This window comes from Leptinotarsa decemlineata, unplaced genomic scaffold (genome assembly GCF_025532065.1).
Source record: "Leptinotarsa decemlineata unplaced genomic scaffold, Ldec_3_MD MMD2_P_RNA_scaffold_9, whole genome shotgun sequence".
NCBI lineage: Eukaryota > Metazoa > Arthropoda > Insecta > Coleoptera > Chrysomelidae > Leptinotarsa > Leptinotarsa decemlineata.
This window is the reverse complement of record NW_027412536.1, coordinates 39,003-66,962: the sequence shown is the minus strand read 5'-3', so window position 1 is coordinate 66,962 and position 27,960 is coordinate 39,003. Positions and strand designations below refer to the sequence as shown.

The following is a 27,960-nucleotide window of genomic DNA, read 5'->3' as shown; positions in this document are numbered from 1 at the left end:
AACCATCTCTGACCTTTCACAAATAATTCAAAACCGATATTATCCAAATCGGTCCAGCCATTCTCATGTTTTAACGAGACTGACGAACAACAATTAATTTTTATATACAGTGTGTAAAAGCCAAATGGAACAAATTCAATATTTCAGTTACGGTACATATTTTAAGAAAATCCTAAAACACGCCAAATTTAAATTATAATTTGACTTACTTCAACGTAAAAATGCTATCCTACGGTCAAACCCCGTCAAATGACAGGTACAACCCCTAATTTTTGAATGGGAAGTATAGGCTTGTGATATATCGTTTGAAAGGTTTCCTCATTCTCTATTCAAAAATGTTATCGCTTTCAAGTTTATTGCAACATTTAGGATAAAATTAATTAAAATCATGTAGTTACCGAAATTCGATAAAATACACTCAAAACGTATTTGCAATATACTCAACACTTATTTCATGTTGCAACGTTGCAACGTTAGTTTAAAATGCCTTGGCAACTTGTGAGTATGTTACATTATTTGTCAGTATTTTAATTTGAGTTTGAAGTTCCTTAACTTCAAGTCTGAAAAATGGGTAGATTAACGGAAATGCATAAAATAATAGTTTTACAAATGATTGGTTACGGAGATGAAACCCGAACACAACAGGAAGTGGCTCGCCTATTTCATGAGAAATTTCCTAATTTACCGCCCATATCTCAAGAAACAATAAGCAAAATAGAGAAGCAGTTTCGCGAGCTTGGTCATGTGGGGCAGATAAAAATGCATCTGCCAATGCAATGAACTCAAATTTGAGGAAAACCCACTTACATCGAGTAGACAGGCATCCACTACATTCAATGTTAGCCATACATCGATAGTAAACTGTCTGTTTGAAAATCTGTTTAAAATATATTTTTTTGTTAATCAGCTGTCGCCCCCATACAACTCTCAGAAGTTGAGAAACTTGTGCGAGCTAAGGACTAACGAGGTCTTACCTTTTAACGTGTGATTCCTAACACGGTTACAGAATCATTCCAGTATTCCAGCAGATAAATTCTCTCGTGAAAAATATCTGGTCGAAGCGGAAATCGAACCCACGGTCTTCCGATCGTGAGTCGGGCGCACTACCACCGCGCTTAGAAAATAAATTTTATTGATATCTAATAAAAGTAGAAATTAATTCAGTGATAAATACATGACTTTATTTCAAATGTTCGAACTGTAGTCCTTCCTGTAGTTGACACTTGTGCTAACAAGTATTTCTTATTGATTTCAAAAAACAAGGCGGCTAGTTTTTTTTTATTATTGTGAAATGTCATTATTCCGATTGACGTTCAGTAAATGTTGAATAGGACAGTAGTTGTTGTATTAATTCGTGAACTTTATGTAGTATTGCTTCGAATTAATTTGAAGTAGTGATGAATATCCAGAAAGACGCATAACGCAGTCAGCAGTGAGTGAGATTGAAAAGAAATTTCGAGAAACTGGTACAGTTGAAAATGCACGCAAATCAGGTCGTCCTACTGTGAATAATGATGATACAAAACTAGATGTTCTACTTGCTTTTGAAGAAGATGTGCACACTTCTGTTCGAAAGGTTAGTCGTGATTTCGATGTCAGTAAAACAACTACACAAAGTTTTAAAATTGGGAAAATGGCATCCCTTTAAAATCGAACTTTAACAGGAATAGAAGAATAGAATTTTGTGAATTCATGATGGATAACTGTCACCGAGACCGTCTCCTCGTAAAAAATATTATTTTTTTCTGATGAAGCCACTTTTACATTGAACGGTTGGGTCAACCGTCAGAATTGTGGGTACTGGGCCAAAGAAAACCTCCACTGGATGCGTGAGCATCATACACAATACCCGCAAAAGGTATTGTGTATGATGCTGGCATTGTGAGAAACAGGATCATCGACCCTACTTTTCGACGGTTCTTTAGACGGGCCAACATACCTTCAGTTTTTAAGGGGATATCTTGTACCTAATTTAATTAATTTATTCCCCAGTAGAATTGATCCTGGAAGTTTTGATGAAAGTTTATGGTTTCAACAGAATGGTGCGCCTCCACATTATGCTGCAGATGTTCGAAGTTATGTCGAACCGATGGATTGGTAGCCGTGGACATATTGAATGGCCAGCGAGGTCGCCAGACCTCGGCCATCTGAAGAATGTTGTTCATGAAAAGAAACCAGAAAATATTCAAGAATTGAAAGATATTATACCTTTTCGGAATCAGCTCGTTACGGATTATCTTAAACTGACACCAAATACAGGGTGTTGCATTTAAAAAAATTACCGATGATGTCATCACATCAATATGAATTGTATAATGAAGTTTTGTTGTGAAATGTAGGATATTAAAATTAAAAATAGACAAGTTTCAGGTTTTTGTAAAACGACCTTTGGTTTTGGAAATATGGAACTTATTCCATACTTTGCGGACATACTGTATAATGTAATGAATGGAAATTGGTAGGTAGTAAGAGAGCACTCTTCAGTAAAGCATAGTCCTAACAAGGGTGATATTTAGCTTCTATTTTCAAACTTATTGTTATTGCTATTATTGAAAGAAAATCACACCGTTTTCATTCTGCTGATGCAATTGAACTATCACAGGGAAGTAGTTATAACTCCTAAGTGACATTTCTACCAAGCCGATTAACTCTAAATACTTCTACCAAGCCGATTAACTCTAAATACTTCATTATACGTGAAAATGGGAAATGAATATTTTGTTTTTTACCACTTTTATGTAACTAAAGATATACTGCTGGTTGAAACTGCAGTAACGTCAGTTACGAATGAAAGTGGTAATAAATATAGATTTTTCATTTCCCATTTTTCATGATGATCTCCTACCATGTAGTGGTTATATCCATTGATTTACTTCATTTTACATTAATTTTTTTCAATACTTACAACTCGCCTTATACAATCAATCTAGATCTCGTCCACAATAAATATGGCAGACAGATTTCTGCCCCAACGGAAACACAGAACTGTTTAACGATGACATTGGAACCTTTGGTGTGAAAGTTGAATAACTTTTTTCGAAATCAATTGCCCTAAGACCAAACTGATATTTCTGCACTCGACGCGCGTTTTGCCAACAAAGTTATCATCCTCAGGAGAAGAAAATTGATACCTAGTCTAGTTAGTCCTTGTATACTAAAATTTGTTACCTGAGGTTGTATACCTGAAGTTCAATATGGAATTTCTCGGTAATTAACTACCTTCAAACGGTTTTAACCCAGATATAGTTGACAAAATAATTAGAAAATGCAAGTTTAGGAAAGCACGTCGTAAATCTTCAACGTTTCAAAAAGAGGAGAGTAATAACAAGTAATCCCATATGAACCCCAATACACGAGAGGGCTTCAACAGATATTCGATAAAGTAAATATGAAAGTTGCATATAAAACTTCTCATAAATTGCAACAGCTTCTTGGTAATCCAAAAGATAGACTAGAAAACACAGAAAGGTCGGGGATTTACGAAATCAGTTGTCAAGATTGCAACAGCAAATACATCGGCCAGAGCCGACGAGCGATTAAAACCCGCTTCAAGGAGCATTGTGTACACATGAAATACGGAAGGATAGAAAAATCCAGTGTCGCCCAACACGCTCTAGACAAGGACCACAGAATTGGTGAAAACAATCTGAAACTGATTAAGCATGTGCATGAAACCAGGCTACTCGATGCATGTGATACTTTAGAAATAGCGAAATGTAAAAACAGCATGAATGGCTATAAGGAACCCATCCCGTTTAGCCCACTTTTTAGTCTTCTGTTAGGAAGAGAATAATTACTAAGAACTTGCAGGTAGTTAATTTCCGAGAAATTCCATATTGGACTTCAGGTATACAACCTCAGGTAACAAATTTTAGTATATAAGGAATAACCAGACTAGACTAGGTATCAATTTTCTTCTCCTGAGGATGCTAACTTTGTTGGCGAAACTCGCGTCGAGTGCAAAAATATCAGTTTGGTGTTAGGGCAATTGATCTCGAAAAAAGTTATTCAACAGAACTGTTTGAAATATAATCTTTATGAGCTAGGAAGCACAAACGTAGACTCCAACAATGAGGAAAATGAGGAAAGCATATCTTGCCACTGAAATTCGCGATCTGCACACATCCACATATAATCTCGAAATCTCATTAGGCGTACAAAATATCAGTTTTGACACATTAGAGCGCTACACGACACCGGCAGCAATGGCAGGGTGACGAGAGCCCGATTCCGCCGAATCAGCGAGATTTCTTCTTCTATCGCTGTCAAAGAGAAGCGCCTCCGGATGAGTTATTGCTTATATGTTTTAGTGAAAAGGGGAAATTGAAAGGAACAGATCTACGATACCCATGTGATTCATGTATATATATATATATATATATATATATATATATATATATGATGTGTTGTTTTTCCGGGTGTTCATCCGTTGTGTAGAGGTGTTGAACCTCTCGAAGCGAAGCAGTAACTCGTCTTGATAATGCCATCTGAGATGATGGCGAAACGTCGACTATCGAATAGTACACAACGGATGAACACCCGGAAAAACAACACATCATATTCTACCATCCGTGAAAACCTACATTGTAACCTACAATGTAGGGCTGGCTTCTGCCGCACACAAATGTGCAGCAGAAGCCAGCCGCATATTTGTGATTTCAGTTAATAGATCTTGTGTTTACAAGAATACTACTAACATCAGCACGGCAGCTATAGCTACCTGCGTGACATCCGGGTCCAGGAAATAATACAGATATGAAGATTTTCGAGTGTCTTGATATGAATACAGAAGGTGATTTATCGGACATAGCACTCTAAAAAGTGGCAAACCATAGACACGTGTTTCGGGCTTTTGGCCCATCATCAGTATGGTGCAGCCAAGTGCTAGGATAGGGAACACTTGGTTGTCTAAATAACTACAAATGCACGGAGCCATCAGCAGAAGCCAGATCTATTAACTGAAATCACAAATGTGATTTCAGTTAATAACACCCAAGTCAACTTGGCAAGTTGACTTGGGTGTCACACCAATAGGTGGTTCCACTTACGTTTCGCTTGCGTTTACGCAGCTATTTTTATCAAGTACTTTCTTGGTTTTTTCTCATTTTGTCTTCAATCGAGGACCACCTGCCCGGTACTGACGATGCCCAATAGGCTGAAACAGCTGTATACCGGTGGCTCTTGAATTAAAATCAATATGGGAATGATCGAAGAGTACTTATCTATTTATTTTTTGATTTTCATGGAATCATTTTCCAGCAGCTTGACTGCATTAACCTTTCTAGATTTCATATCATTTCCAGAAACATGTGGATTCGTTTTCCGATGGCATTTCAAGTTAGCTTCCCAAATTTCTGCTACCGCAGTTATCGGTTGATTGGTCAAACCACCAACACTGACATAAAAACTTGGCAAGTTGACTTGGGTGTCACACCAATAGGTGGTTCCACTCATGTTTCTCTTGCGTTTACGCAGCTATTTTTATCAAATATTTTCTTGGTTTTTTCTCATTTTGTCTTCAATCGAGGTACTGCCCGGTACTGACGATGCCCAATAGGCTGAAACAGCTGTATACCGGTGGCCCTTAAATTGAAATCAATATAGGAATGATCGAAGAGTACTTATCTATCATATTTTGAAATTGATATGTTACAAAATGGATTTGAAGCTTTATAACTCCTATTTAATTATATGCGAGCGCTTTCGACAGCTGTTCGAGCTATCAGGTACCTGTGGAACGTCTTCGACTTGGAAGATTCGTCGCAAGGTATTTCTCACTATAAAAAACAGAAATTAATTTCGTTTGGTCTATCCGACCAACCGACAGACCGGTTTTGGGGTGATTGCCCCATCATCAGTACCGTACATGGTCTCTTCAGAACGGTGTGAACCGATTATCACGACCAAACGAATATAATTCCAGCTTGTCATAGAATCTCTTTGCGATCGATTCAGTGGGATACCTACTACGCCACCCCGGAGTTTGCTTGTGGAGTTGCTTCCTGGCTCAAAATTCAGGTGAAAAACATCTTACCCCTTGCCTCTCATGTAGACCTACGATTTATTAGGTACGTGTGGCAGAAACCCGACGGAATGACAACCACTAACCCAGCTAGTACTGCGCAGAAAGCTGAAGTAAAATCATACATCAGGTCACCTATGCAACGTCTTTCAGTCGAAAAATTCGTCGCAAGCTACCACTTGCATATGAATAGCAGAATTAAATTTCACCAACCGATAGACCGGTTTCGGGGTATTTGCTCCAGCATCAGTACCTGGCAGGTCACTTCAGACGGAGTGAACCGACTGAGTATCCCAACTAAAGAATATCAATTGCAACTAATCATAAACTCTATCCGCAGTTGATTCAGTAGGATGTCCACTGCGTCACCTGCAGACAAAGCCTGGAAACAACTCCATACACACATATTTCGGGGTAGGAGTCAGAATAATGATGATATTTCAGAGAGGGGCATTTGGAGATGGTTGGACCATCAGGCATCTATGCAACGTCTTCCATTTGGAAGATTCGTCGCTAATTACTTCCTGCATAAGAAAAGTGGAAATTAATTTCACCTGGTCGGTTCGACCAACTGTTGGACCGGTTTTGGAGTATTGCCCTATCATCAGTACCAAGCAGGTCACTTCAGACGAAGTGAATCCTCTGAGTATCACGACCAAACAAAATTGATTCCGGTTAGTCATAAACTCTATCTGCAATTGATTCCATAGGATGTTCACTGCGCCACCTGCAGACAAAGCCAGGAAAAAACTCCGCAAACACATACTCAGGGATGGGAGTCAGAATAATGATGATATTTCGGAAAGCTCAAAGTTCAGGTGAAAAACACCTTACATCTTGCCTCTCATGTGGACCTTCGATTTTGTAGGTACGTGTGGCAGATGTCCGACGAAAATGTTAGATGCTGGTCCCACCTGGCATAACCCGTTGAAATACCATTGCAACGGCTTAGGCTGCGTGAAGTTGCTTAAGGCTAACGTTTCTTTGCTGTGCCACTGTTTCTAGTTTCAAGGATGGAAATACAAGAAAAACTTGCATGATGGCGCTCCTATGGGCAAAATATTCCGAAAGTAATATAGCTTTTCAATCGAATCTCCGGGTGGGGGCTGATTCGAGGGCACAGTAACTTCAAAATTGACTCCTGCAACATCATAGGACTCAACTCAAAAATAAACTCACTGCATCAACATCTGCATATAAATAGTCTTCATATTCATTCACTCACATAAATCAAAGTCATTGCTTCAACAAACCCTCCGCTATGATTTTCACTCCCGATTCAGACGACGTAACTTTGGAATATTTTTTTTTATCAGAAGCGATCTCTCCTGTCAACAGGAGGATATGCTGGAACTCCAAAACTTTGATATTATGTGATTCAAAACGATATCACAAATAACTAAATTCATATGCTGCGTTTATCAACCACCAAGCGATACATAATAAAATCACCCCAGTAAATATTACCGGAATTTAATCCCAACACCAAACCGTAATTTTTAATACCTCGACACGTGTTTCAATCACCAAAGAAGAAGATTGAACAAGTTTAATATTTATCTTGAAGATGATCACTTGGTGATTGAAACATGTGTCGAGGTGTTGAAAATAACGGATTGGTGTTGGAATGAAACTCCGGTAATATTTATTATTACACCAAAGGTTCCACAGTGCTGGAATTTCTATATTCGGTGTATTCGGTATAACGAAACAAATTTGCGAAGCTGATGCTTCTGCAATAAGCAGCGGACTTACTCAGATTATGAATGAGCCAATAAGGATTCCTGACCGTGATGAAAAATATGCTAGTCTTCTGGATCCTTACCTAAAAACCAATCCAGAAATTTACACAGTCACCGTAAAGTGTCCGTTGGGATCTTCTGACCACAAATTCATTTCTGTGTTGAGTGAATTACCGATATATGTTGGGAAACAATCTAAGTCACGCAAATTTTGGCATTACAGATATGCTGAGAATCTTCAATAGCATTTGCCAAATTTTCTCAGGCTAGAGATGTTTGTTTCAGCTCTAATGATCCATCAACGTGTGTTTCTGAAATCACGGAAGTTATTCTATCATCCATGGATGCATATATTTCTTTTTCGATGAAACAAACTTCTAACGGCAAATCTTGGTTCAAAAAAACTTTGTGAGCAAGCTGTCGCCCCCAAAAAACTCGACTATCGGCAGTGGCACAAAAATTCCAGTGCAAAAGACTGAACTAGGTTTGTTGATGCTCGCAACAGCTGCAAACTTAGAATAAATAAAAGCGAAGACCTTCCCAATCAGAGAATTAGTAATAAACGGCTTGTCAGTCCCAACGGATCTAGATCCTTCTGGTCGGTAGCTGAAGCTATTGATGAAAACTTTACAGAATCCACAATTTCACCACTAACACAAGGGGATGGTTCAATTGCAACAATAGCCTTGGAAAAAGCAAATCTACTAGCTGAACAATTTGCGTCCCACTCCACAGTCGGTTTTCGAGGAAAGGGACCACCCACTATCCCCACACTAGAATCGACAATGCCGGAAATGACTTTTCGAAAACGTCTAGTCAGGCGAATTTTAAAACAGCTCAATATCAACAAGGCGTCTGGTCCTGAGGAAGTGTCCGCCATCGTATTTAAAAAATGCGCAAATGAACTTGAACCAGTATTTTGCAGACTTTTCAACCTGTCTTACAAAAAAGACGTTTTTTCTTCTTGAAATATTGCTCACCTTTAGCCTATTTCCAAAGTACAATTTTCCAAATAACTATAGACCAGTCGTTTATCTATCAGTGATATCAAAAATCATGGAGAAATCCGTAAACCACCATATCCTTAAATATTTGGAAGGTTTTAACATCTTGAGCGATTATGTGTGATTGATGACTTGTTTATTTTGTGGAAATATTTATGCACATCAAAGAATTTGGTAATACCTGATGATGAAATGATCTCATTTCCTACGTAACCACAAAATGTTCAATATTTTTATTTGTTTTGAAATGAAATTGCAATAACATTATCTTACTTGAATTCACTACCAAAGATGTTGTTCTACATCAGTTTCTGAATTCAAAAGAGAATACATTGGGCTTTGCCTGGAATATCACAGCATCAATTGGTAGATTTGTATATGAAGTATTACAATTTGAATTGAAGGAGTTATTTTTTTTTAGGAGTGATTAATTTTTGGGAAAGAAAGTTTTTGGCTTTCTACTACTCCATATTGATACAAAAAAAAAACATGGATGTGTAGATCATGCAAAGAAGTAACTTTCAGACACAAACTGAAAGAAAGTCTTCCTTTCTTTGGAAGACTCCCTAATCCTTCTTTTTTTTTGTATCAATATGGAGTAGTAGAAAGCCAAAAACTTTCTTATTACAATTTGTTGTTACAAATTTTAGTATGTTATTAATATATAGCAAAAAGAAAGGTACTTGATAAAAGCCTCAAGGAACTCTCAAATCCAATTCATTTGATTGGAATTGACAGTTATTAATTTTAACATGTATTTTTCTGTGACTAAATTACTTTTCTATGGTACGAGAAAAGGATATCTAAAACAGGTGAATAAAAGTTCAATGTAAAAATTATCGAAATCATTAATGTAAAATTTTTTCGATAGATGATCATATCACGGTTTATAAAGTGAGTCGTAAACATACCTTGAAATAATTATAAAATGTTGCACATTACTATAGGGACTGTTACAGGCCAATTTTTCCTAATCACACTCGGATCAACTCATTTGAGAATGGGTGTAAGCAATCCAGTTTCGAATTTGTAGGAAAAGATACTGTCAGAACATTTATCTTATAAGCCAGAGGTTCGCAATGAAATTCGTAATATGTGATCGAACTTGAAATGATTTCGGATTCATTATTCCAAATTTTATTTGTTCTTCAATTATTTGCTATCCGATACAATACATCTTGATATTCTAACAATAACTCACGAAACCCTTGTCCAAAGCAGAAGAGCTTTAGATATCTGTACCTTGGAAAGGTGATATGAGGTAACAAACCGTGTCGAAGTCAACTCGGGTCGTAAATAACCATTGATTCATGGCCGAGGAGAGAATGTAGACAGTTTCACCCTCACATCTGACACCCCCAGTATTAATTAAGGGGAACACGAGACTTGGCTGCGCTACAACAAATGTAGTTCGAAATAGGTCATGTTTTTGTCCAGTTTTATCAGTCATTCGATGCAAATTGAATTGTTTTGGTCCTAAGTCGATTTCTGCGAAAGCGCGGTGATAAATTGTACACGTCGAAGAGAGTTGATTAAATCGTTATGTTCAGGTTGAGGAACAATTCATTTGTATGAACACCAATGAAACTTGTATAGTTGTCTGCATGATGAATTTAGATGGACCTATTCTGATGGAAATATTCTTTCAATATTAAGTATGTTATTACTTCCATCCTCCCAAATCAACTCTATATGAAGCCAAACCAACCAACAAAATAATAAAATTCCAAAACGAAATGTTTTCGACTGATTTAAATGTGAAAAAATTAAATAAAACTTAAAAAAAAATTAAATTTAAAATTGTACTATTCATTAAATGGGGTTAGATATCAAGTTCCTCTAGAAGATATTTTGGAATGTACCTGTTCAGTTGGTGGAATTTCATTTTGACTCGTTCTAGAAGTTGAACTTCAGCTCGCTCTCATTTATGGAAAGGAATATATAACCATAAGCATCAATTATGTCTCTAGATAAGGTTTCATATGATCATAGAATTCTTCGGTTTAAGTGCATACTTTGTGATTGGCATTCCAATTGCATGATACAACTTCATTATCCAGCTTTGTTCAGAAATCTCAATTAATCAGCATTTTCATTTCCAATATAAAATTACCAAAGTTTGATTGAAAATTCTCTTGAATGATAGTCCTGTAATCATTTCGCTGTCCATCACGGATCTATGTTAGATTGCTTTTATTATTTGTCAAAATGATTGTTTCAGTTCCTTTCATTCTGAAAGGAAATATTTTTATATTAATGAGCCATTTCATACCGAAGTAGCGATATTGAAATTCTTTTATTGTTTCAGGTTTTGGATTCGTTACATTTCAAAGCGAAGACGTTGTAGATAAAGTTTGCGAAATCCACTTCCACGAGATTAATAATAAAATGGTGAGTGACCTATAAGTTTGATAAACATTTGATTAAATTTCAAAGTCCAGTGCAGACTCAAAATTCTATGAATATTTATTATACAACAATGAAGAAATCAATTATTTTTTATGAAAATGAATCTGACTTACTGAACAGAGTAGATCTTTTGAATTTGTTAAATATTTTGATGTCGTCGATTTCGGGAGATTTTCACGTGTTATGAGAGAACATAGGCCTTCATCGGTAGTATATGCGTTGATGGAGTAGACGAAGATCATGTCTTTACATCGAAAGTTCGAGAGTCAGTCGTTGCGAAGACGAAGTTCATTTTTCGGCAAATTAGTTTTGCTGAGACTGAGAGATATAATCTTCGTCCTTGCAGTCAACGCTGATGATGTATGCCGCTGTAGCAGACGAAACGTTTGGTACTACAAGTTCCATTCGATTTTGGCCATTTTGAAGTATCGTTTTGAACAATTTAATTCCTGAAATTTGAATGATCGAAATTCTTAGAATTGATTAGATTTTGCTAAGACCATGATAATCGGTCGGTCGGTCGGTAGCCGGGCAGTTGACGTAGGTGCTTTGTTCACTCAGTCAATCGGCCGATGTGTGAGTCGATGGTTCAAGCCGCCGGCTGAACGCTCGATTTTCACTTGGTATCATCTAACCCGTGTTAGGAATCACACGTTAAAAGGTAAGACCTCATTAGTCCTTAGCTCGCACAAGTTTCGACTTCTAAGGGTTGTCGTTCGTAGGGGTGCGATAGCTGGTTGACGGAAAAAACATATTTTAAACATAACATAACACATATCAGAAAATCTCACTTGAAAGTAAGGAGTGACATTCAAAAAAATGACCTTGATCTAGAGATAAACATGCCAACACCTCATCAAATTCAGAATGTACAATTTTTTCAGTGTACTAAATGAAATTGTCCAAACGTTACTTTGTAATAACTTCCAGGATTCAAGTTATAATATTGGAGATGGTCAAGACCATATCCGTATGTGAAATTTTCTAATAATTTCAAATTCTTGATAAAATATTGGGTTTACATTTTCAAATTCTATTACACCATTGAATAGCCAATGTTTAACTCAATGAAAATCAGTATATACTTGATTGAAATATTTGATAAACTCATTAAACAGAACCATATTGTTATAGTTTTGGAGTTGAGCTAAAAAATTGAAAATATAATTTCTCTTTTCCTGTCCTATTCAAAACGAAGTTATATGACAAGAAATTGATGTTGATGATTATATTGTGTTGTTCAGTTACTGAGTCGATCTATGAGCATGCCAAGGTATCACCCCTATCCCATCCAGATTATAATAGAATTATAGTGTCCCAATATTTACCGCCCTGGGATACATAATCCCAGACGATAAACTTCCCACGGATTCAATTAAACGAGACTACAGAACTGAATTCCAGGATATTTTATATGACCAGTGCACTCCAATTTAAAGTGAGTTAGCGTGAAACTGTATTCCAACCCGTTAATCTCCACCCCCTGCCCTTCTGATTCCCATTAAACCCTAGTATAATAATATGGTGTCACAGCTCACTCAACTCGGATATTATCACTGCTGATAATGATTTATTATCTATCATATGTTCACCTCTGAATTGCCATTTCATGTCATTCTCTGAAAAATTTAGATTATCCAAACTGCCAGCGGTGTCGGATGTGTCACTGAAAATAATTTAATTGAAAATAATGGACCTGAAAAACAACCTTTTTCAATATTTCAATTCAATAATAGGCATATAGATACTGTAACGAATTAAAGAATTAACTGTCTAAATTTATTTTTAACAATATTTCACTATCACAACTAATTCATATTCCACACTTAGCAACTAACGCTCAATTTATCTTCACTGATCGAATTTCTCATTTAAATACACGATTTGCTATCTGAATACAGACTGCTTGCCATCTTGAGACGTGAAGCCGGCTTTTATATCGGTTACGATCACTCCAGATCTCTCTAGTCGTTTCGGCACTCATCTATACGTTTCGTGGCGGTTTGCGGTGTGTCATGTGTTTGCTGGCTGAGATATCGGTCAGAGCCAGCTTCAGATTCGTTACATTTCCCTCTTCTTGAAGACGTTTTGCCCCGAAATGTCATTATTGGCGTGTGTCGATACCTGCAGGACTCCCCATATCTGCACTGTGAAGTTCGATGGAAGTAACACTTTACAGTCTTCATGCTCGGTCGTGGAAGATGGTTACCGCACATGGTTCTCACAATTCTCCAGTCCAGCCTATCGAGCCCAGAAGCTAATTTCGGGATTGCCAAGTCCACGAGATTCTGGTCGAGCATCGTGTCTGGTCGAGTCTAGTAGACTCCTCGAGATATCTTCATAGGACGGTTTGTCTCGAGAATGCTTTTTGGTCGCCAAGTAGAAGACGTTTCTCCTCAGACTTCAGGATTCTGTTCTCGTAATGTTTGGAGCTGACCGAATTTCTTGTTGAATACCACAGCAATAACCTTGGAGATTTGGAGATCCTCTGCCACGCAGTGAGCTAGTGCGTAATCAACTGGAACCTTGAAAAGGTCTCGTGGCTCTTCTTGAGTTACCCCATGTACGACCTTCTGTCCGTTCGACATGAGGACATGAGACATGACGACATGAATTTTTGGAACGTCATTTCATCCTCTAGTGGTCTGAGGGCGCGAACTTGGTCGTGATTTATGGCATAAGGAGCCAATCTATTAAAATGGGCGACCCTAGGCTTTCCTCGATGTGGCTTATGGATTCGGTAGACGAGGTCATTAATCTTTTTCATGATTTTTTACTGACCCTCCCACGAGTTCCGCAACTTCGGTGACAAACCACGGCGACGCTTAGGATTGTACAGCCAAACTAGGTCACCGGTTTCGAATCCTCCAGCATTCGCCTTGATGGCATAGACCTTCTTCATCCTACCGCTGGCATTCCGGATGTTCAGACGGACTCATTCATGAATGTCGTCCATTCTCTGCCGAAGCTTGCTGACATAGTCTTCTCCGCAGTGTCTTGTTCTGGCGTCTCAAATTTCAGGTCGCAAGAAAGCCGCAGCTCTCTGCCCATTATAATACTGGCAGGGGTTAGGCCGGTTGACTCGTGCACTTCCGAACAATAAAACAGCAGAAACATGTTGAGGTATTGGTCCCAGTCGCTTTGATGGTCAGAGACTACCTTGGACAAGTGGCGGTTTATGGTCTTATTCATTCGTTCCACCATTTCATCGAACTGTGGATGTAAGGCTGTGGTTCTGGTCTTTCGAATGTCCTACAGTTTACATATTTCTTGGAACAGGTTGGACTCAAAAGTTCTGCCCTGGTCCGATTGCAGCTCCGATGGGAAACCGAATCGACATATCCATTCCTTTACCAGGACGTCAGCGACGGTAAAGGCTTCCTGGTTGGGCAGGGCATAGGCTTCTGCCCACTTGCTGAAGTAGTCTATGGCTACTAAGATGTATTTGTTCCCATGGTCGGACTCTGGGAACGGGCTGGCGATATTGATGGCCATTCTCTCAAAAGGACTACCCACGTTATACTGGCGCAATGGAGCCTTCGGTCGTATCCTAGATCCGTTACTGGCAGCGCATACAGCACACTTTCTGCACCAGTCCCTGACGTCGGCTTGACAAATAACCCAGTAAAACCGTTATCCCACTTTCTGGAGGGTCTTCATTACTCCCAGATGTCCTCCAGTGACTCCATCGTGGATTTCTTTGAGCACCTACTGTCGTCTGCTCCTGGTTACCACTGTTTGGCGCCTTTCTTCTCCACCGTCTTCAGACTCTTACACCCGCTTCAGAACCCCGTTTTCCAGAGTAAGAAAGTTCCATTGTGCCCAGTAGGACTTAACCGCTGGCGAATAACCTGCTATGTCCTGCCAAGATTGTCTTCGATTACTTTTCTTCCATCCGATGACTAAACCGAGATCTAGGTCTTTCTCTTGGTCTTCCTTGATCGTATTATCCTCTCAGTTGTCGTCCACAGCTCTAGTTCTACAAATAACTGCTTCCTTCTCTTCTGCTCGTCGGCAATGTGAGCAGTCATCGGGGCATGGTCTCCGTGACAGGGCATCTGCGATTTTATGGCTAGTCCCAGCTCGATATTCTATTTTGAAGTCAAATTCTTGTAGTCTCTACTTGGCCCTCGGGATTTTTGAACGGCAGAAGCCATTTGAGAGCTGCATGGTCCGGTCTCAACAGAAGACTTCTTCCATTCACGTATTTGTTAGAATGCCTGAACTGCTAACCGCTCCATTACATTTTCGGGTGTAGCAGGATATGCCAGACGGACCAATCGAGCTATGTCGGCTTCAAACTCCTGTAGGGATTCTCCTGATTTCTGGCAGCGGTTCTTCAGCTGTGAATGGTAAACGTGCTCTAGGTGTGCCTGTCCATACCGTAGCTCAAGATGTTTTATAAGTTGGTCATAGTCTTCCTGTTCTTGGGCCGTAAGGGTTTTTAAAATATTCGTTGCTTATCCACGCAACGCCAGTGTTAATGATACCGCCCTCTCTCCTGCATTCCATCTATTCGCTCTGGCCGCAGCTTTGAATTGTCGGCGGTAATTTGCACAAGGAGTTTTTCCGTCGAACTGGGGCGACTTCATGAAGAGCTTTCCTGGTTCAGAACTGGCTTTGATATCTTTCAGTTCCGGAATGGAGTTTTCGGAAACATTTTCTGTGGTGTGGGCAAAATTATCGATTTGGTTTTGCAACTTGCTAATTGTTTCCTTCATTTCACTGATTTCTGCCTGAACTCCGCCTTTGATTTCCTCTACTTCTGTGTTCATTTCCTTTCTGATTTTATCTATCTCTGTCTCGATGGTTCCTATCCTTTCTTCGAGTAGGCTCACCACACTACAAAGCTCTTTCTTCAAGCCTTCTGCATTCTCTAGGAGTTCTTCCTTCAAGCTATTCGAATTCTCTAGAAATTGATTTTTCAAACTTTTCAAATGTTCTTGAAATGTATCTTCCAAGCTTTTCGCATTTTCCAGAAGCTCCTCTTCAAGGCTTACCGAATTTTGTTGAAGTCCATCGAGTTTGCTCATTATTGAACTCAAATCACCCCCAGAAACTTCGAATGAATATGTTTATTATCTTCCCCTGATTCAATCAAGTAATCCCACAGTCTCTTCTGGAGTACTTATTTCTTTCCAGAACAATCTAGCTCTCTCCTTCAATTCTTGATTCAATTCAGCAACTTTCCAGTCCACTAGACGCACTTTCCTTGAACACATTTTGTCTCTTACTGTCTATTTTCCACAAAACAGAATATGTCCAATTATTTTAATCGAGTCCGAAACATTTATTTAATTTCACAAGTCTATTTTTCGCGAGAAAGGTCTATCAATTTTTGTTTACGTAGTCCACTTCGCGAAACAGAATGAATCACCAGTCTCTCTGCGCGAAAGTTTTATAGTCAATTTCACCGTAATACAAAGATTGTCCACCCAGTGCTCACAAATTTATTTTAAAACTCCACTTCTCTAGTCGTTTCGGCACTCATCTATACTTTTCGTGGCGGTTCGCGGTGAGTCATGTGTTTGCTGGCTGAGATATCGGTCAGGGCCGGCTTCAGATTCGTTATAACGCGGAGTATGTTCAGAAAATAAAGAGAATTTTCATTTTTCACGGATTTGAAGAGTCTGATTATATATATATATATATATATATATATATATATATATATATATATATATATATATATATACGAAGGTTATCGAGTGTCTTGATATAGATGAAGGAGTTTTTTAATCGGACATAGCACTCAAGGAAGTGGCAAACATAGACACGTGTTTTGGGCTTTTGGCCCATCATCAGTATGGTGCAGCCAAGTGTAAGGGTGGGCAACACTTGGTTACCAGAAGAAATAAATACAAATGCACGGAGCCACCAACAGGAGCCAGCCGCATATTTGTGGTTTCACTTGATAGGTCTTGTGTTTACAAGAAAACTATCAAAATCACCACGGAGGCAGCTATAGCTACCTGCGTGACATCCGGGTCCAGGAAATAATATGAATACGAAGGTTATCGAGTGTCTTGATAGAGATAAAGGAGTTTTTCAATCAGACATAGCACTCAAGGAAGTGGCTAACCATAGACACGTGTTTCGGGCTTTTGGCCCATCATCAGTATGGTGCAGCCAAGTGAAAGGATGGGCAACACTTGGTTACCAGAAGAAATAAATACAAATGCACGGAGCCACCAACAGGAGCCAGCCGCACATTTGTGGTTTCACTTAATAGATCTTGTGTTTACAAGAAAACTATCAAAATCACCACGGAGGCAGCTATAGCTACCTGCATGACATCCGGGTCCAGGAAATAATATGAATACGAAGTTTATCGAGTGTCTTGATATAGATAAAGGAGTTTTTTAATCGGACATAGCACTCAAGGAAGTGGCAAACCATAGACACGTGTTTCGGGCTTTTGGCCCATCATCAGTATGGTGCAGCCAAGTGTAACGATGGGCAACACTTGGTTACCAGAAGAAATAAATACAAATACACGGAGCCACCAACAGGAGCCAGCCGCACATTTGTGGTTTCACTTAATAGATCTTGTGTTTACAAGAAAACTATCAAAATCACCACGGAGGCAGCTATAGCTACCTGCGTGACATCCGGGTCCAGGAAATAATATGAATACGAAGGTTATCGAGTGTCTTGATATAGATGAAGGAGTTTTTTAATCGGACATAGCACTCAAGGAAGTGGCAAACCATAGACACGTGTTTCGGGCTTTTGGCCCATCATCAGTATGGTGCAGCCAAGTGTAAGGATGGGCAACACTTGGTTACCAGAAGAAATAAATACAAATGCACGGAGCCACCAACAGGAGCCAGCCGCACATTTGTGGTTTCACTTAATAGATCTTGTGTTTACAAGAAAACTATCAAAATCACCACGAAGGCAGCTATAAGTTTCGTCCGGATAATAAATATGTCTATTCTGACAAGGACGTAGCCAGAATTACTTATATGGAGGGCAGACAAAAGAAAATTCTATATTATATTGTTTTGATCGTTGTTTTTAACATATGAGTTCACATGAGCAGTGGAGGTAGTAATTGAAAATTGTATGAAAATCAGAAATAACTTCAATACTCGACAATCAATCTACGAGGTTTTTCACAAAAAAAACTTGTCGTACAATTTCAGTGTCGAAAACTAAACCGAGTTCACCAGCTGCTCGGGTAGCTACCCTAAAGAGAAATGCGCCAATTCCTGCTCTACCTTGGTCGCGGATAATGCAAAGAAAGGAATCCGAACTCCTGATGACTTTACAGGCTCCATCCAGTACTCAAACGGACGATTTGGGATGCAAACTGCTATGGAGGTGCATCATTTTTCGGATCTTTACGTCGAGTTCATACAGGTCATCTCGAGTCCACGTCACGACTCCAAATAAGTAGAGAAAGATTGGAATAGCAAGCATATTTATTGCAGCAACTTTATTATTTCCCGACAGTTCCGATGATCGTATCTGTCGGAGTTCTTCACTGCTGTTACCTCACGTTGTTCCACCCCGAGGTTAATATGCGTCTCTCCGGCATCCAGATGGTATAGGATGCTTCCATCTGCAAGCTTCACATCCTCTACGTAGTCTCCGCATCCTCTTCGAGATGGACTATTGCACATTTTTCATCATTTCATACCGATAACATGCGTGTACTTTTCCATCACCCTCAAGGACTGATGGAGATCCTCCTCTCCAGAGAGATAAAGTTTAAGGTCATCCATATGAAACAAGTGTGCCTCCAGTTTTCGGGGTGCAACAGTACCTTCGAGAATTTCTGAGCGCAATACTAGCAATAGTGAGATGCAGAAGAGAAGAGGACTGAGAGAATGGCCCTGGAATACACCACTTCTGAAATAAGTGGGATGTAGCGACATCAAATTAATAGCTGGTAAATGTTTATCACAAAAACGCATGTACCCAAGCTAGCTTAGAGATACGTAACATATGGAAATCTCTAATCAAGCGGAACACGACCAACTCCCGTCAAACGGTCAGCTCCCGCTAAAAACCAATGGAGCGGACAGAAAATTGAGGATAGGTGAAAGCAGTCGAATGACCTATAAATAGTCACATCTCGAAGCACTAAGTCCAGTTATCACCCGAAGACGATTGTGGATACTAACAATCGAAACGTCGTGAAGTAACTTGGTTTGGAATTTTTTGATTTAATATTTTTAATTTTCATTTCTTGTTAATATTTTTTTTCAGCTCGTATTGATAGCTCAATTTATTTTTTTGGTTATTGCTTGTATGCTATTTCATTATAATTTAAGTTTTTTGCTTAATTAAATTGTTTTTTCAGATAATCTTTTCGATTTCTTTTACTGATTCTTTCAGGGATTTCAAATCAATTTATATCATATTTGACAATGGAAGTTCGAACTGATAAAATATAAGCTTTTTTTGCAACCTGTATAATTCCATTCTCTACAGCCAAGTCGCATAAATCAACAATTTCAGTTTGAATCTGTGGGAATGTACACATGGCTGTTTCTCCCATGTTCTAAATGCTGTTTCAGATCTTGTTCTCCTCTCTCGCATCTCTCGCTGTTACACACACATACACATCTTTACATGAAATATTAATTATTTACCAAATCTAAGTATATTTTCCTGTCTTCAACATGATAATCATGATTACAGTCTACAGAAATAAAAAAAAATGCTGTCAAGTATAATGAATGAGTCAATTTCGGTCCCGATAAAACTAACGCTATAAATAGCGTTCGCAGTTACTTTCAATATCTTACATTGGTATAGAGGCTAAGGACAATGTCTACTACGCGGACGATCCAGGTTCGAATCTCATAACTATACACTTTTTTAATTAAAATCACGTGACAAGGGGGCCTGAAAGGTGATGCGAAGTACCAAAGGAGGGGGTCTATTCGACCCTCCACCGCAACCCGCAAGGGTTTATTGTGGCTCACACCTATTCTCACTCGGCCAAACAAACCCAGCTTCTTAACGAAGCCGATTAGTCTATATGGTGAGTGGTATTTCAGGTCAGATGGTGAGAGTACGAACTCTGAAGACCTGATTCGGTCCCCAGCGGGGCAGACACAAAGTATATGCTCTGTTAATGAGGTTGGCAAGTTGCAAGATTCCCACCTTGATACCCACGACAACCTTCCCATATGAGGGTTTTTGCATGTCAGCTACACCTGACGATGCCTTAGATTCAGCCGTGCCGGGCTTTTTCGCCTCTGGTTTTGGTGAAACCTCACTTGAGCGCAAACGTTTGCTAACCTGCTCATGGGGGGTTAGTTCCCCCACCTGAGACAGATTCTGCGTACGCCGCAGCTCTTGCTCCTGAAATAAATTTACAGGGAGGTCAGTTGGAGTCGTAAACTCGACATCCATCTCCTCTGGAGACTCGCTCCTGAATTAAATTTACAGGGAGGTAGGTCAGTTGGAGTCGTAAACTCGACATCCCTCTCCTCTGTAGACTCGCTCCCGAACTAAATTCACAGGGAGATCAGTTGGAGTCGTAATCGACATCCATCTCCTCTGTAGACTCGCTCATGGATTAAGTTTTACAGGAAGATCAATTGGAGTCGTAAACTCGACATCCATCTCCTCTACAGAATTGCTGCTGATCTAAGTTTACAGAGAGGTCAGTTGGAGTCGTAAGCTCGACATCCATCTCCTATATAGACTTAACGTCAGAAATAATATTTTAGGTTTACTCTGTCCATAAAGGTCCCACGAGTAGCTAGGGAAAGAAGGTTAATCACGGCAGAGCCCCGCATTACCGTGATAAGGCGATGCTACGACGAGAGGGCGCCTGGTATCTCGAAGGTTCCGTAGAGACAGCTGATAGGCTATCCTCTCGGCACGGATACACACACCTTAGGATTGAGCCATTGTTGGGATGCCATTCAGTTAGGGGATAACAGAATCACAAGTGATTGTGTCATTCCTGTATCCAGCGGGGATACGTGGAAACAGGCATCCGATGGCCGGTTTGCTCAACCCCCACATCCCAAGCCAAAGCACTCGCCGAAAACAGCATGTACAGTGGTTCAGGCAGTGAAAGATGAACAAGGACAGTCAACCCGCATTCAAGGAGGTTACGTACAGCGCCATCTGCCCGCGAATATATCAATCAATAATATCGATAATTCTGTCAAATATGAAATAAAAAGGCAAGTCACAAACAAACATACATACAGGTGAAGCTAATATAAAGCGTGTAAAATACTGTATCAAAAAAGATGACATTCAGGACAAACATGATAAGTGATAGTTTCTTTTTTTGAAGTAAGCAATGAAATACATGAAGTGAATGTTAAATAATTGTCAAATACAAAGTAAAGCAGTTATCCGAATTGGTGAGCGATTTTAAGGAAAAACATGAGTTTTTCCAATGACGAAAAAGTGGATATGCTTTTTGTTAATTCGAAATGTTTGAGATGTGCTACCAAATATCTGGCAATGTATCAGAAATTGTATCCTGAACGACGACAACCTAATCAACGTATTTTCAACGTATCGAAGATAGTTTACACGAAATTACGGATCTTTTGAATATCGACGTTTTGGGCGAGTTCCAAGAAAGATTCACTATGATGATAAACTGACATTCATTTGATTTAGGATTTGTGGGACACGCGGACACGTGTTTCTGGCTATTGGCCTCATCAGCGCGGTACAGCCAAGTGTAAAGATGGGCAACACTTGTTTGCCGAAAGCAGGAGACAACACATATGCACGGAGTCAACAACAGGAGCCAACCGCACATTTGTGGTTCCAGTTAGAAGACCTAGAATTCCCAGGTTACATCTAACATGGCATGTAGGCAGCTATAGCTACCTGCGTGACATCCGGGTCCAGGATACAAATACAAAGAGAGATTTTATCGAGTGTTGTGTCCACTAATTGTTTTATTTTTGATTTTATATATATATATATATATATATATATATATATATATATATATATATATATATATAAAATCGAGAAAGGTTAATGCAGTCAAGCAGCTGGAAAATAATTCCATGAAAATCAAAAGATAAATAGATTAGTACTCTTTGATCATTCCCATATTGATTTCAATTTAAGAGCCACCGGTATACAGCTGTTTCAGTCTATTGGGCATCGTCAGTACCGGGCAGGCGGTCCTCGATTGAAGACAAAATGAGAAAAACCAAGAAAGTATTTGATAAAGATAGCTGCGTAAACGCAAGCGAAACATAAGTGGAACACCTATTGGTGTGACACCCAAGTCAACTTGCCAAGTTTTTATGTCAGTGTTGGTGGTTTGACCAATCTGCCACCGCAGTTGTCGGAATTTTTTTTTTAAATCACAATTTCATCATCATAATTCATAGCAATATATTGTAACGTAATAATTACTGCAGATTTGCTAGGCTAGTGCAGTGGAGATTGGAGTGGTGTTCTTTGGACTGACTTGCCAGTTTCAGATTTTTTTATTTTGGTGTCAAGCAAGGTTCTTGAAATTGAATTTTGGCTGGACGCCAGAATTTTTGTTTTTAAGAAAAAAGGATAAAAATTCAAACTTCCTTTGAAATATGTATAACGATAAATTTGCAAAACATATATAACGATACTTTCCTTCTATTATTCGCAAAACAATAAAACATCAATCAAATGTATATGAAATATAATAAAATAAATATGCAATCAAAACAATGAATTGTACATAAATACAATGCAATATTTACAGAGGTACCTGTTAGTTTTTACAATAGTAGACAGCACCCGGTTCGGTGTATGTTGTCTTGTATTCAGCGTTCAATATGTCTTGTGTTCAGCGTTCAATATGTTGTACCTTTCTGGGAACGGAGCGTGGACCTCGAAGACCAGCTACTGGTTGGAGATCTCAGTAGGGCTACTATGTTCACCCTTGTATCCCTTGGAAACTGGACATGGATTTGAAAACTGGTAGACTGGTAGTAGGTCTCAGCAGGGCTTCTATATTCACCCTTGTATCCCTTGGTAACTATACCTTGGAGGTCAGCAGGTCAGGCGTGGCTCACCATGGTAGTGGTATCATGGAAACGATATGAACCGATATGAACTAACGAATCAGGTAGATGTACACTACACTTGAACCTTGGATGTCTATCGTAACTAGAGTCTCTCAGCGAATATACAATTGATTGAGTACAATATATCGAGTACAGAGAAGAAAATTTATATACATGAAATCTAACATCAAAGATCTTGAAAAACAGTTTCACAATTATATTTTAGCAATTAAGGTTCATCACTGAATGTATATGTATAAATATATATATATATATATATATATATATATATATATATATATATATATATATATACATATATTTGAAATAGGTTATATATACAAAATATTACAAATGCAAGTAAATTAAATTCAAAGAATATTCAAACAAAGAACATTTTTGTTCATAGAATCAGAACATCAGTTAACGTGACAGTGCGTTCCAAGAAAGAGAAAATCAAAGCAATCCAAGTTCCAAGTGGATGAGTCTTGAGTTCAAGGTATTTCATTCAACTTATTCGAATAATTTTTAAAGGTAAAGATAATACAGGGAAACTTGGGGTACAGTTAAGATAAGATAAGTTAAATTTTCACAATTTATAGTGAAGATAAGAAATTCCAACTTTTGAGAAAATTTGTCACTGGATCTGACGGCTCAAAAGTGACTCCGGGTGAGATCCGACACACAATTATTGATTTAAAATTTGGAAGAAACGTGTGCTTCAATACTTACCCGGAATCATCTCCAGCCTTAATGTACAGGAATCCATGTGACTTGCTGCGTTTCCTATATGTATATTTTCCAAGCAGAAACAACCTTCAGCTTCTACTCCGAACGAATTAATTTGCCATCCTATTGGAATTTCATCCGTTATACAGCCAAATACTGTGAAAATAGAGACGCAGTCAAATTCCTAAAAATTAGAAAATTTCACTTTGCGAAATTGTGAACGCTAAATAGATTTGTCCCTCACGATAAATGATCTCAAGACACTCGTGAACGGAAGATATATCCACTCAAATACTAAAGGATTACAAAAATAAATCAAGATATGGATTGTATGAAACCATGCATATCGCCATTTTTTTTGATAACCCAAAATTAAGATAAATATTTCTAGGAACACTTCTCTCACGTACCTGTTATTCACTTCAAACGATGAACACTTTATCAAAAACGGAAAAAGGAAGATTAGATCGATATATTCAAACAACGTTATCAATTCAAGCGATCAATTCATCAATCAATGTTGCTCCGACCATTGTCAAAACAGAAGAGAGCGTGCCCTCAGTTCCTTCGAGAAGTATCGAATTCGGTCATGCGTATTTTATTTTACTTACTGACGCGAACTTGAAATTGCGTTCTGTGAAAATATAAGTGTTGTAGATTTGATTGATTGATGATTCGGCTATCTTCCGCGAGATGCTTTGGCATGTAAAAAATCATTATTATTGATTTATTGAACAAATCCAATGTTTTACTCTTTGTCACTAGATAGTGGGCTAATATTTATGATAAATTCAGTTATTATAAATAATGTATATATATATATATATATATATATATATATATATATATATATATATATATATATATATATATATATATTAATATATGTCACAAAAAGGAACTGAAGTTTTATAACTCCTATTTATTATATGCGAGCGCTTTCTATAGCCTATAGCTGGTCGTGCTTTCATCTTCACGGCTCTCACACGTGTGTGTGGATATATAGTATTAACGGTGATCCAAACTTCATTATAGCTCATTGTTCCCATTTGTGTTGAGAGCATCCGCTGAGAAACTTTCAATGAAATTTTTATTTTTTTGCAGGTCGAATGTAAAAAAGCCCAACCAAAGGAAGTGATGCTGCCTGCGAACCTGGCCAAAACAAGGGCAGCCGGCCGGGGAGCCTATGGTGAGTTGCTAATGCTGAACCCCGGCCCTGTAACAGCCACCTCTAACGCGTCCTCGACCTCCGCTCTACGTTACGCGCCTTATCCGTTACCGATGGCCGCCACCACCGGACATTCCATTCCGGTGGCGGCTATCGCGGTCGCGCCGGGTCCTCTACATTACTCCTTGTACGACGTGACGGGCTGCAAAAGAGTATTCGCAGCCCCTGGCGCCCTCAGACCCCTGGCAGCGGCCAGAGCCACCCCGGCACTGGCTTATTCCATGAGCGATCTGTTAGGGCTACAAGGGTTGGCAGACTTTCCTACTGTTTATACGAATACGCTGCCAACAGGATTGGGGTTGTAAATGTTTTTTTCTGTGCTTCTTGTTGACCAACTAGGAGTTTTGGAAATCTACATAGATTTCTTAAGTCGTAGAATAGAGTAGAGTATGCATACTTATATGCGATGATTCATGTTAACACATACAGGGGGAATTATTATTTCACATTCCTTTGAGAATACTAGTTTTCATTTGATAAAATCTTCCAGAAGGCTTCATGACACAAAAATATATCAAGAAGTTTTACTTTCGACATCTATGAACGACATACATATGGAAGTAATTGAATTTATAGCAAAATGCGTTACAGTTTGGTAAAAGTAAACAAATGAGTGGTGAAATTGAAATTATCGCAACTTGCTTGAGTACACTGTAATTTTCACTGTGAAAGGTTCACAATAGCTTCTCCAAACAGAGCTGAAATAATTTCTTCTTAACTATAACGTCTCAACATTTTAGATTTTTTAAACATCAGGTATTTCCAACAGATATTAAATTGTGTACTGAAATCAACTACCTGCGGATATAATGCTTAACTTACTAGTGAAAGCAGGTGAAAATAAATGAAAAAATGATAGATTTCAACGGATTAAATTGTCTAGGGAGACTAAGAATGATTATCTGGTAAGAACTTATTGAAGGAAGGAAACTTTTTCGAATCAATTTTTCATTACTTGTGATGCACTGTTTGGAAACTTCGGTGTAGTAATGAATATTACTGGAGTTTTCTCCCAACACCAAATCTTTATTTTGACTCGACAAGAGCTTTGATCACCAAGTGATCATCTTCAAGAGGAAGATCAAACTAAATATATTTACAATGTTATCATTATTCATATCATGGATACCTCTTCTAGGTACCTGTGTCTTAAATTAATTTCACAATATTGTCTTATCTACTAGCCTTAAATTGATTTTACAATGTGTCCTTATGTAATAGTCAGGTAAATCTAATAATTAAAATATTATTTTAACAAGCTATATAATATAGTATTAGGTATTGGTCCACCATCGTCATTCATAATGTTATTATGTTTACTTATTTCTACACTCTCATAGGCATCTAGATGCCTGTTGTTGTTAACTTGTCTAACTAATCTCAATGAACTAAAGTCTATGGAATGATTTTGTTGCAAAATATGATGGGCGACTGCTGATTCTTCTGGTCTTTCATATTTTAGGTGTGCTGAGTATTTCTTATATCTCACTTTAATAGATCATTTTGTCTGTCCATAATATTTTGCATCGCAGTCCTTACATTTAATTTCGTAAATTCCAGCCTTTTCCCAATTCTCGACTTTGTCTTTTGGATATCCTAAAAGGCTCTGTAGTGTATGACTCGTTTTAAAAACCACCTTCATACCTAGTTCCTTGAAAATATTTCGAAAGTTCTTCGTGTATTGGTGATATGGAACTGAAATATGCTTATTTCGGTTTTCGTCGTTTTAAAAGTCGAGATTTCGTTCATTCTTTATCTAAAATTTCTCTTCCCTATTATATCATCTACAATAACCCTCGGAAAACCGTTACTGGCTGCTATTTCCCGTATTGTACCTTTTTTTTTGTGAATCTCTCATGTGTGAGAAGAAAAGTCAAAAGACGTACTAGAAAATTCAGCCTAGCACGTTTTTGCTGTCCAGGGTGATGTGAACTGTCAGTAATATACCTATACGTGCTTGTTTCCTTTCTAAATACATCGTGTTCTAGCCCTCCATATTGACTTCTCATTAGCAAAACGTCAAGAAATGGAAGTTTTCCTTTACTATCTAACTCATACGTGAATTTTATTGATGGAAATCTCTTACTTCGAAAGGAAATAAAGTCCTCAATATTCGAATTTTTGGTATCGAATATCGCGGAAACATCATCCACTTACCTTAGCCATATCCTAGGAAAATACTTCGAGTTTTCTTTGGTTTCCATTTCGAATCTACTCATGAACAGGTAGGGGGACAAAGGTTTACTCATAGCCGTTTCCTCTTGTTGTTCATAAAAGCAACCTTCTACCTGGAAACGGACGCTAGGAAACAAGGAAGTAACATTAAAAGAAACCAAAATATCACCTTCTTGCAGAACGATGTTTTTTGTATGTTTAATGCACTCTAAGGAGTTTTTTGTTCACGTTAAGAAGAGAATGACGTCACAAGATGACAAGTTACGGCGTTGCCAACATGTGCACTATTTCGAACTTACAAATTTTTTGGTACTGTTGATATGTTTTATTGCTATTATCCTTAATCACTATCAACTTACTTTCAGTATTTGTTGAGACTATTTCGACAATGCTTTAGGCATAATAAATATACGCAGGTCTTATCAAAGGTTCCGCAATAGGCAAGCCTTCAAATTTCTTAGTGAGCCATTTTGATATTTGATTGGTAAGAGATTCAATGGCTAACATGATGGGGCGCATTGATTTTCCCGGTTTTTGGATTTTTGGGAGGCAATATAGTTTTGACACCCTTGGGTTGGAAACTTGTTCTGTTTCAGTTGAGGGGTAAGTATGTTGTCTCATTTCTGGAGGGCGTCTTTTGCTTCGACAA

The 27,960-nt window shown here is 38.4% G+C and overlaps 2 protein-coding genes and 1 long non-coding RNA gene across 8 annotated transcripts in view; 1 reads left to right on the top strand and 2 right to left on the bottom strand.

The window, feature by feature from the left end:
• The window catches only part of Rbp6 (RNA-binding protein 6), a 1,483,108-nt gene that overhangs the window by 1,416,278 nt on the left and 38,870 nt on the right, over window positions 1–27,960 (top strand). For all 6 annotated transcript variants that reach the window (XM_074170375.1, XM_074170376.1, XM_074170377.1 and 3 more), the window contains 2 exons: window positions 11,077–11,159; window positions 25,013–25,097. In XM_074170375.1, coding sequence (XP_074026476.1) covers window positions 11,077–11,159; window positions 25,013–25,097 — 168 coding nt within the window. The remainder of the gene's footprint in view (window positions 1–11,076; window positions 11,160–25,012; window positions 25,098–27,960) is intronic.
• Window positions 11,859–16,797, bottom strand: LOC141480434 (uncharacterized). Its single transcript, XM_074170382.1, has one exon. It carries the CDS (start codon window positions 16,208–16,210, stop codon window positions 15,638–15,640), a length of 573 nt encoding a protein of 190 aa, XP_074026483.1. The 5' UTR covers window positions 16,211–16,797; the 3' UTR covers window positions 11,859–15,637.
• On the bottom strand, window positions 22,796–24,676 carry LOC141480436 (uncharacterized). Its single transcript, XR_012464339.1, has 2 exons — window positions 24,319–24,676; window positions 22,796–24,092 (listed from the first exon to the last, which is right to left on the bottom strand). It is a non-coding gene; the product is annotated as an uncharacterized lncRNA (long non-coding RNA).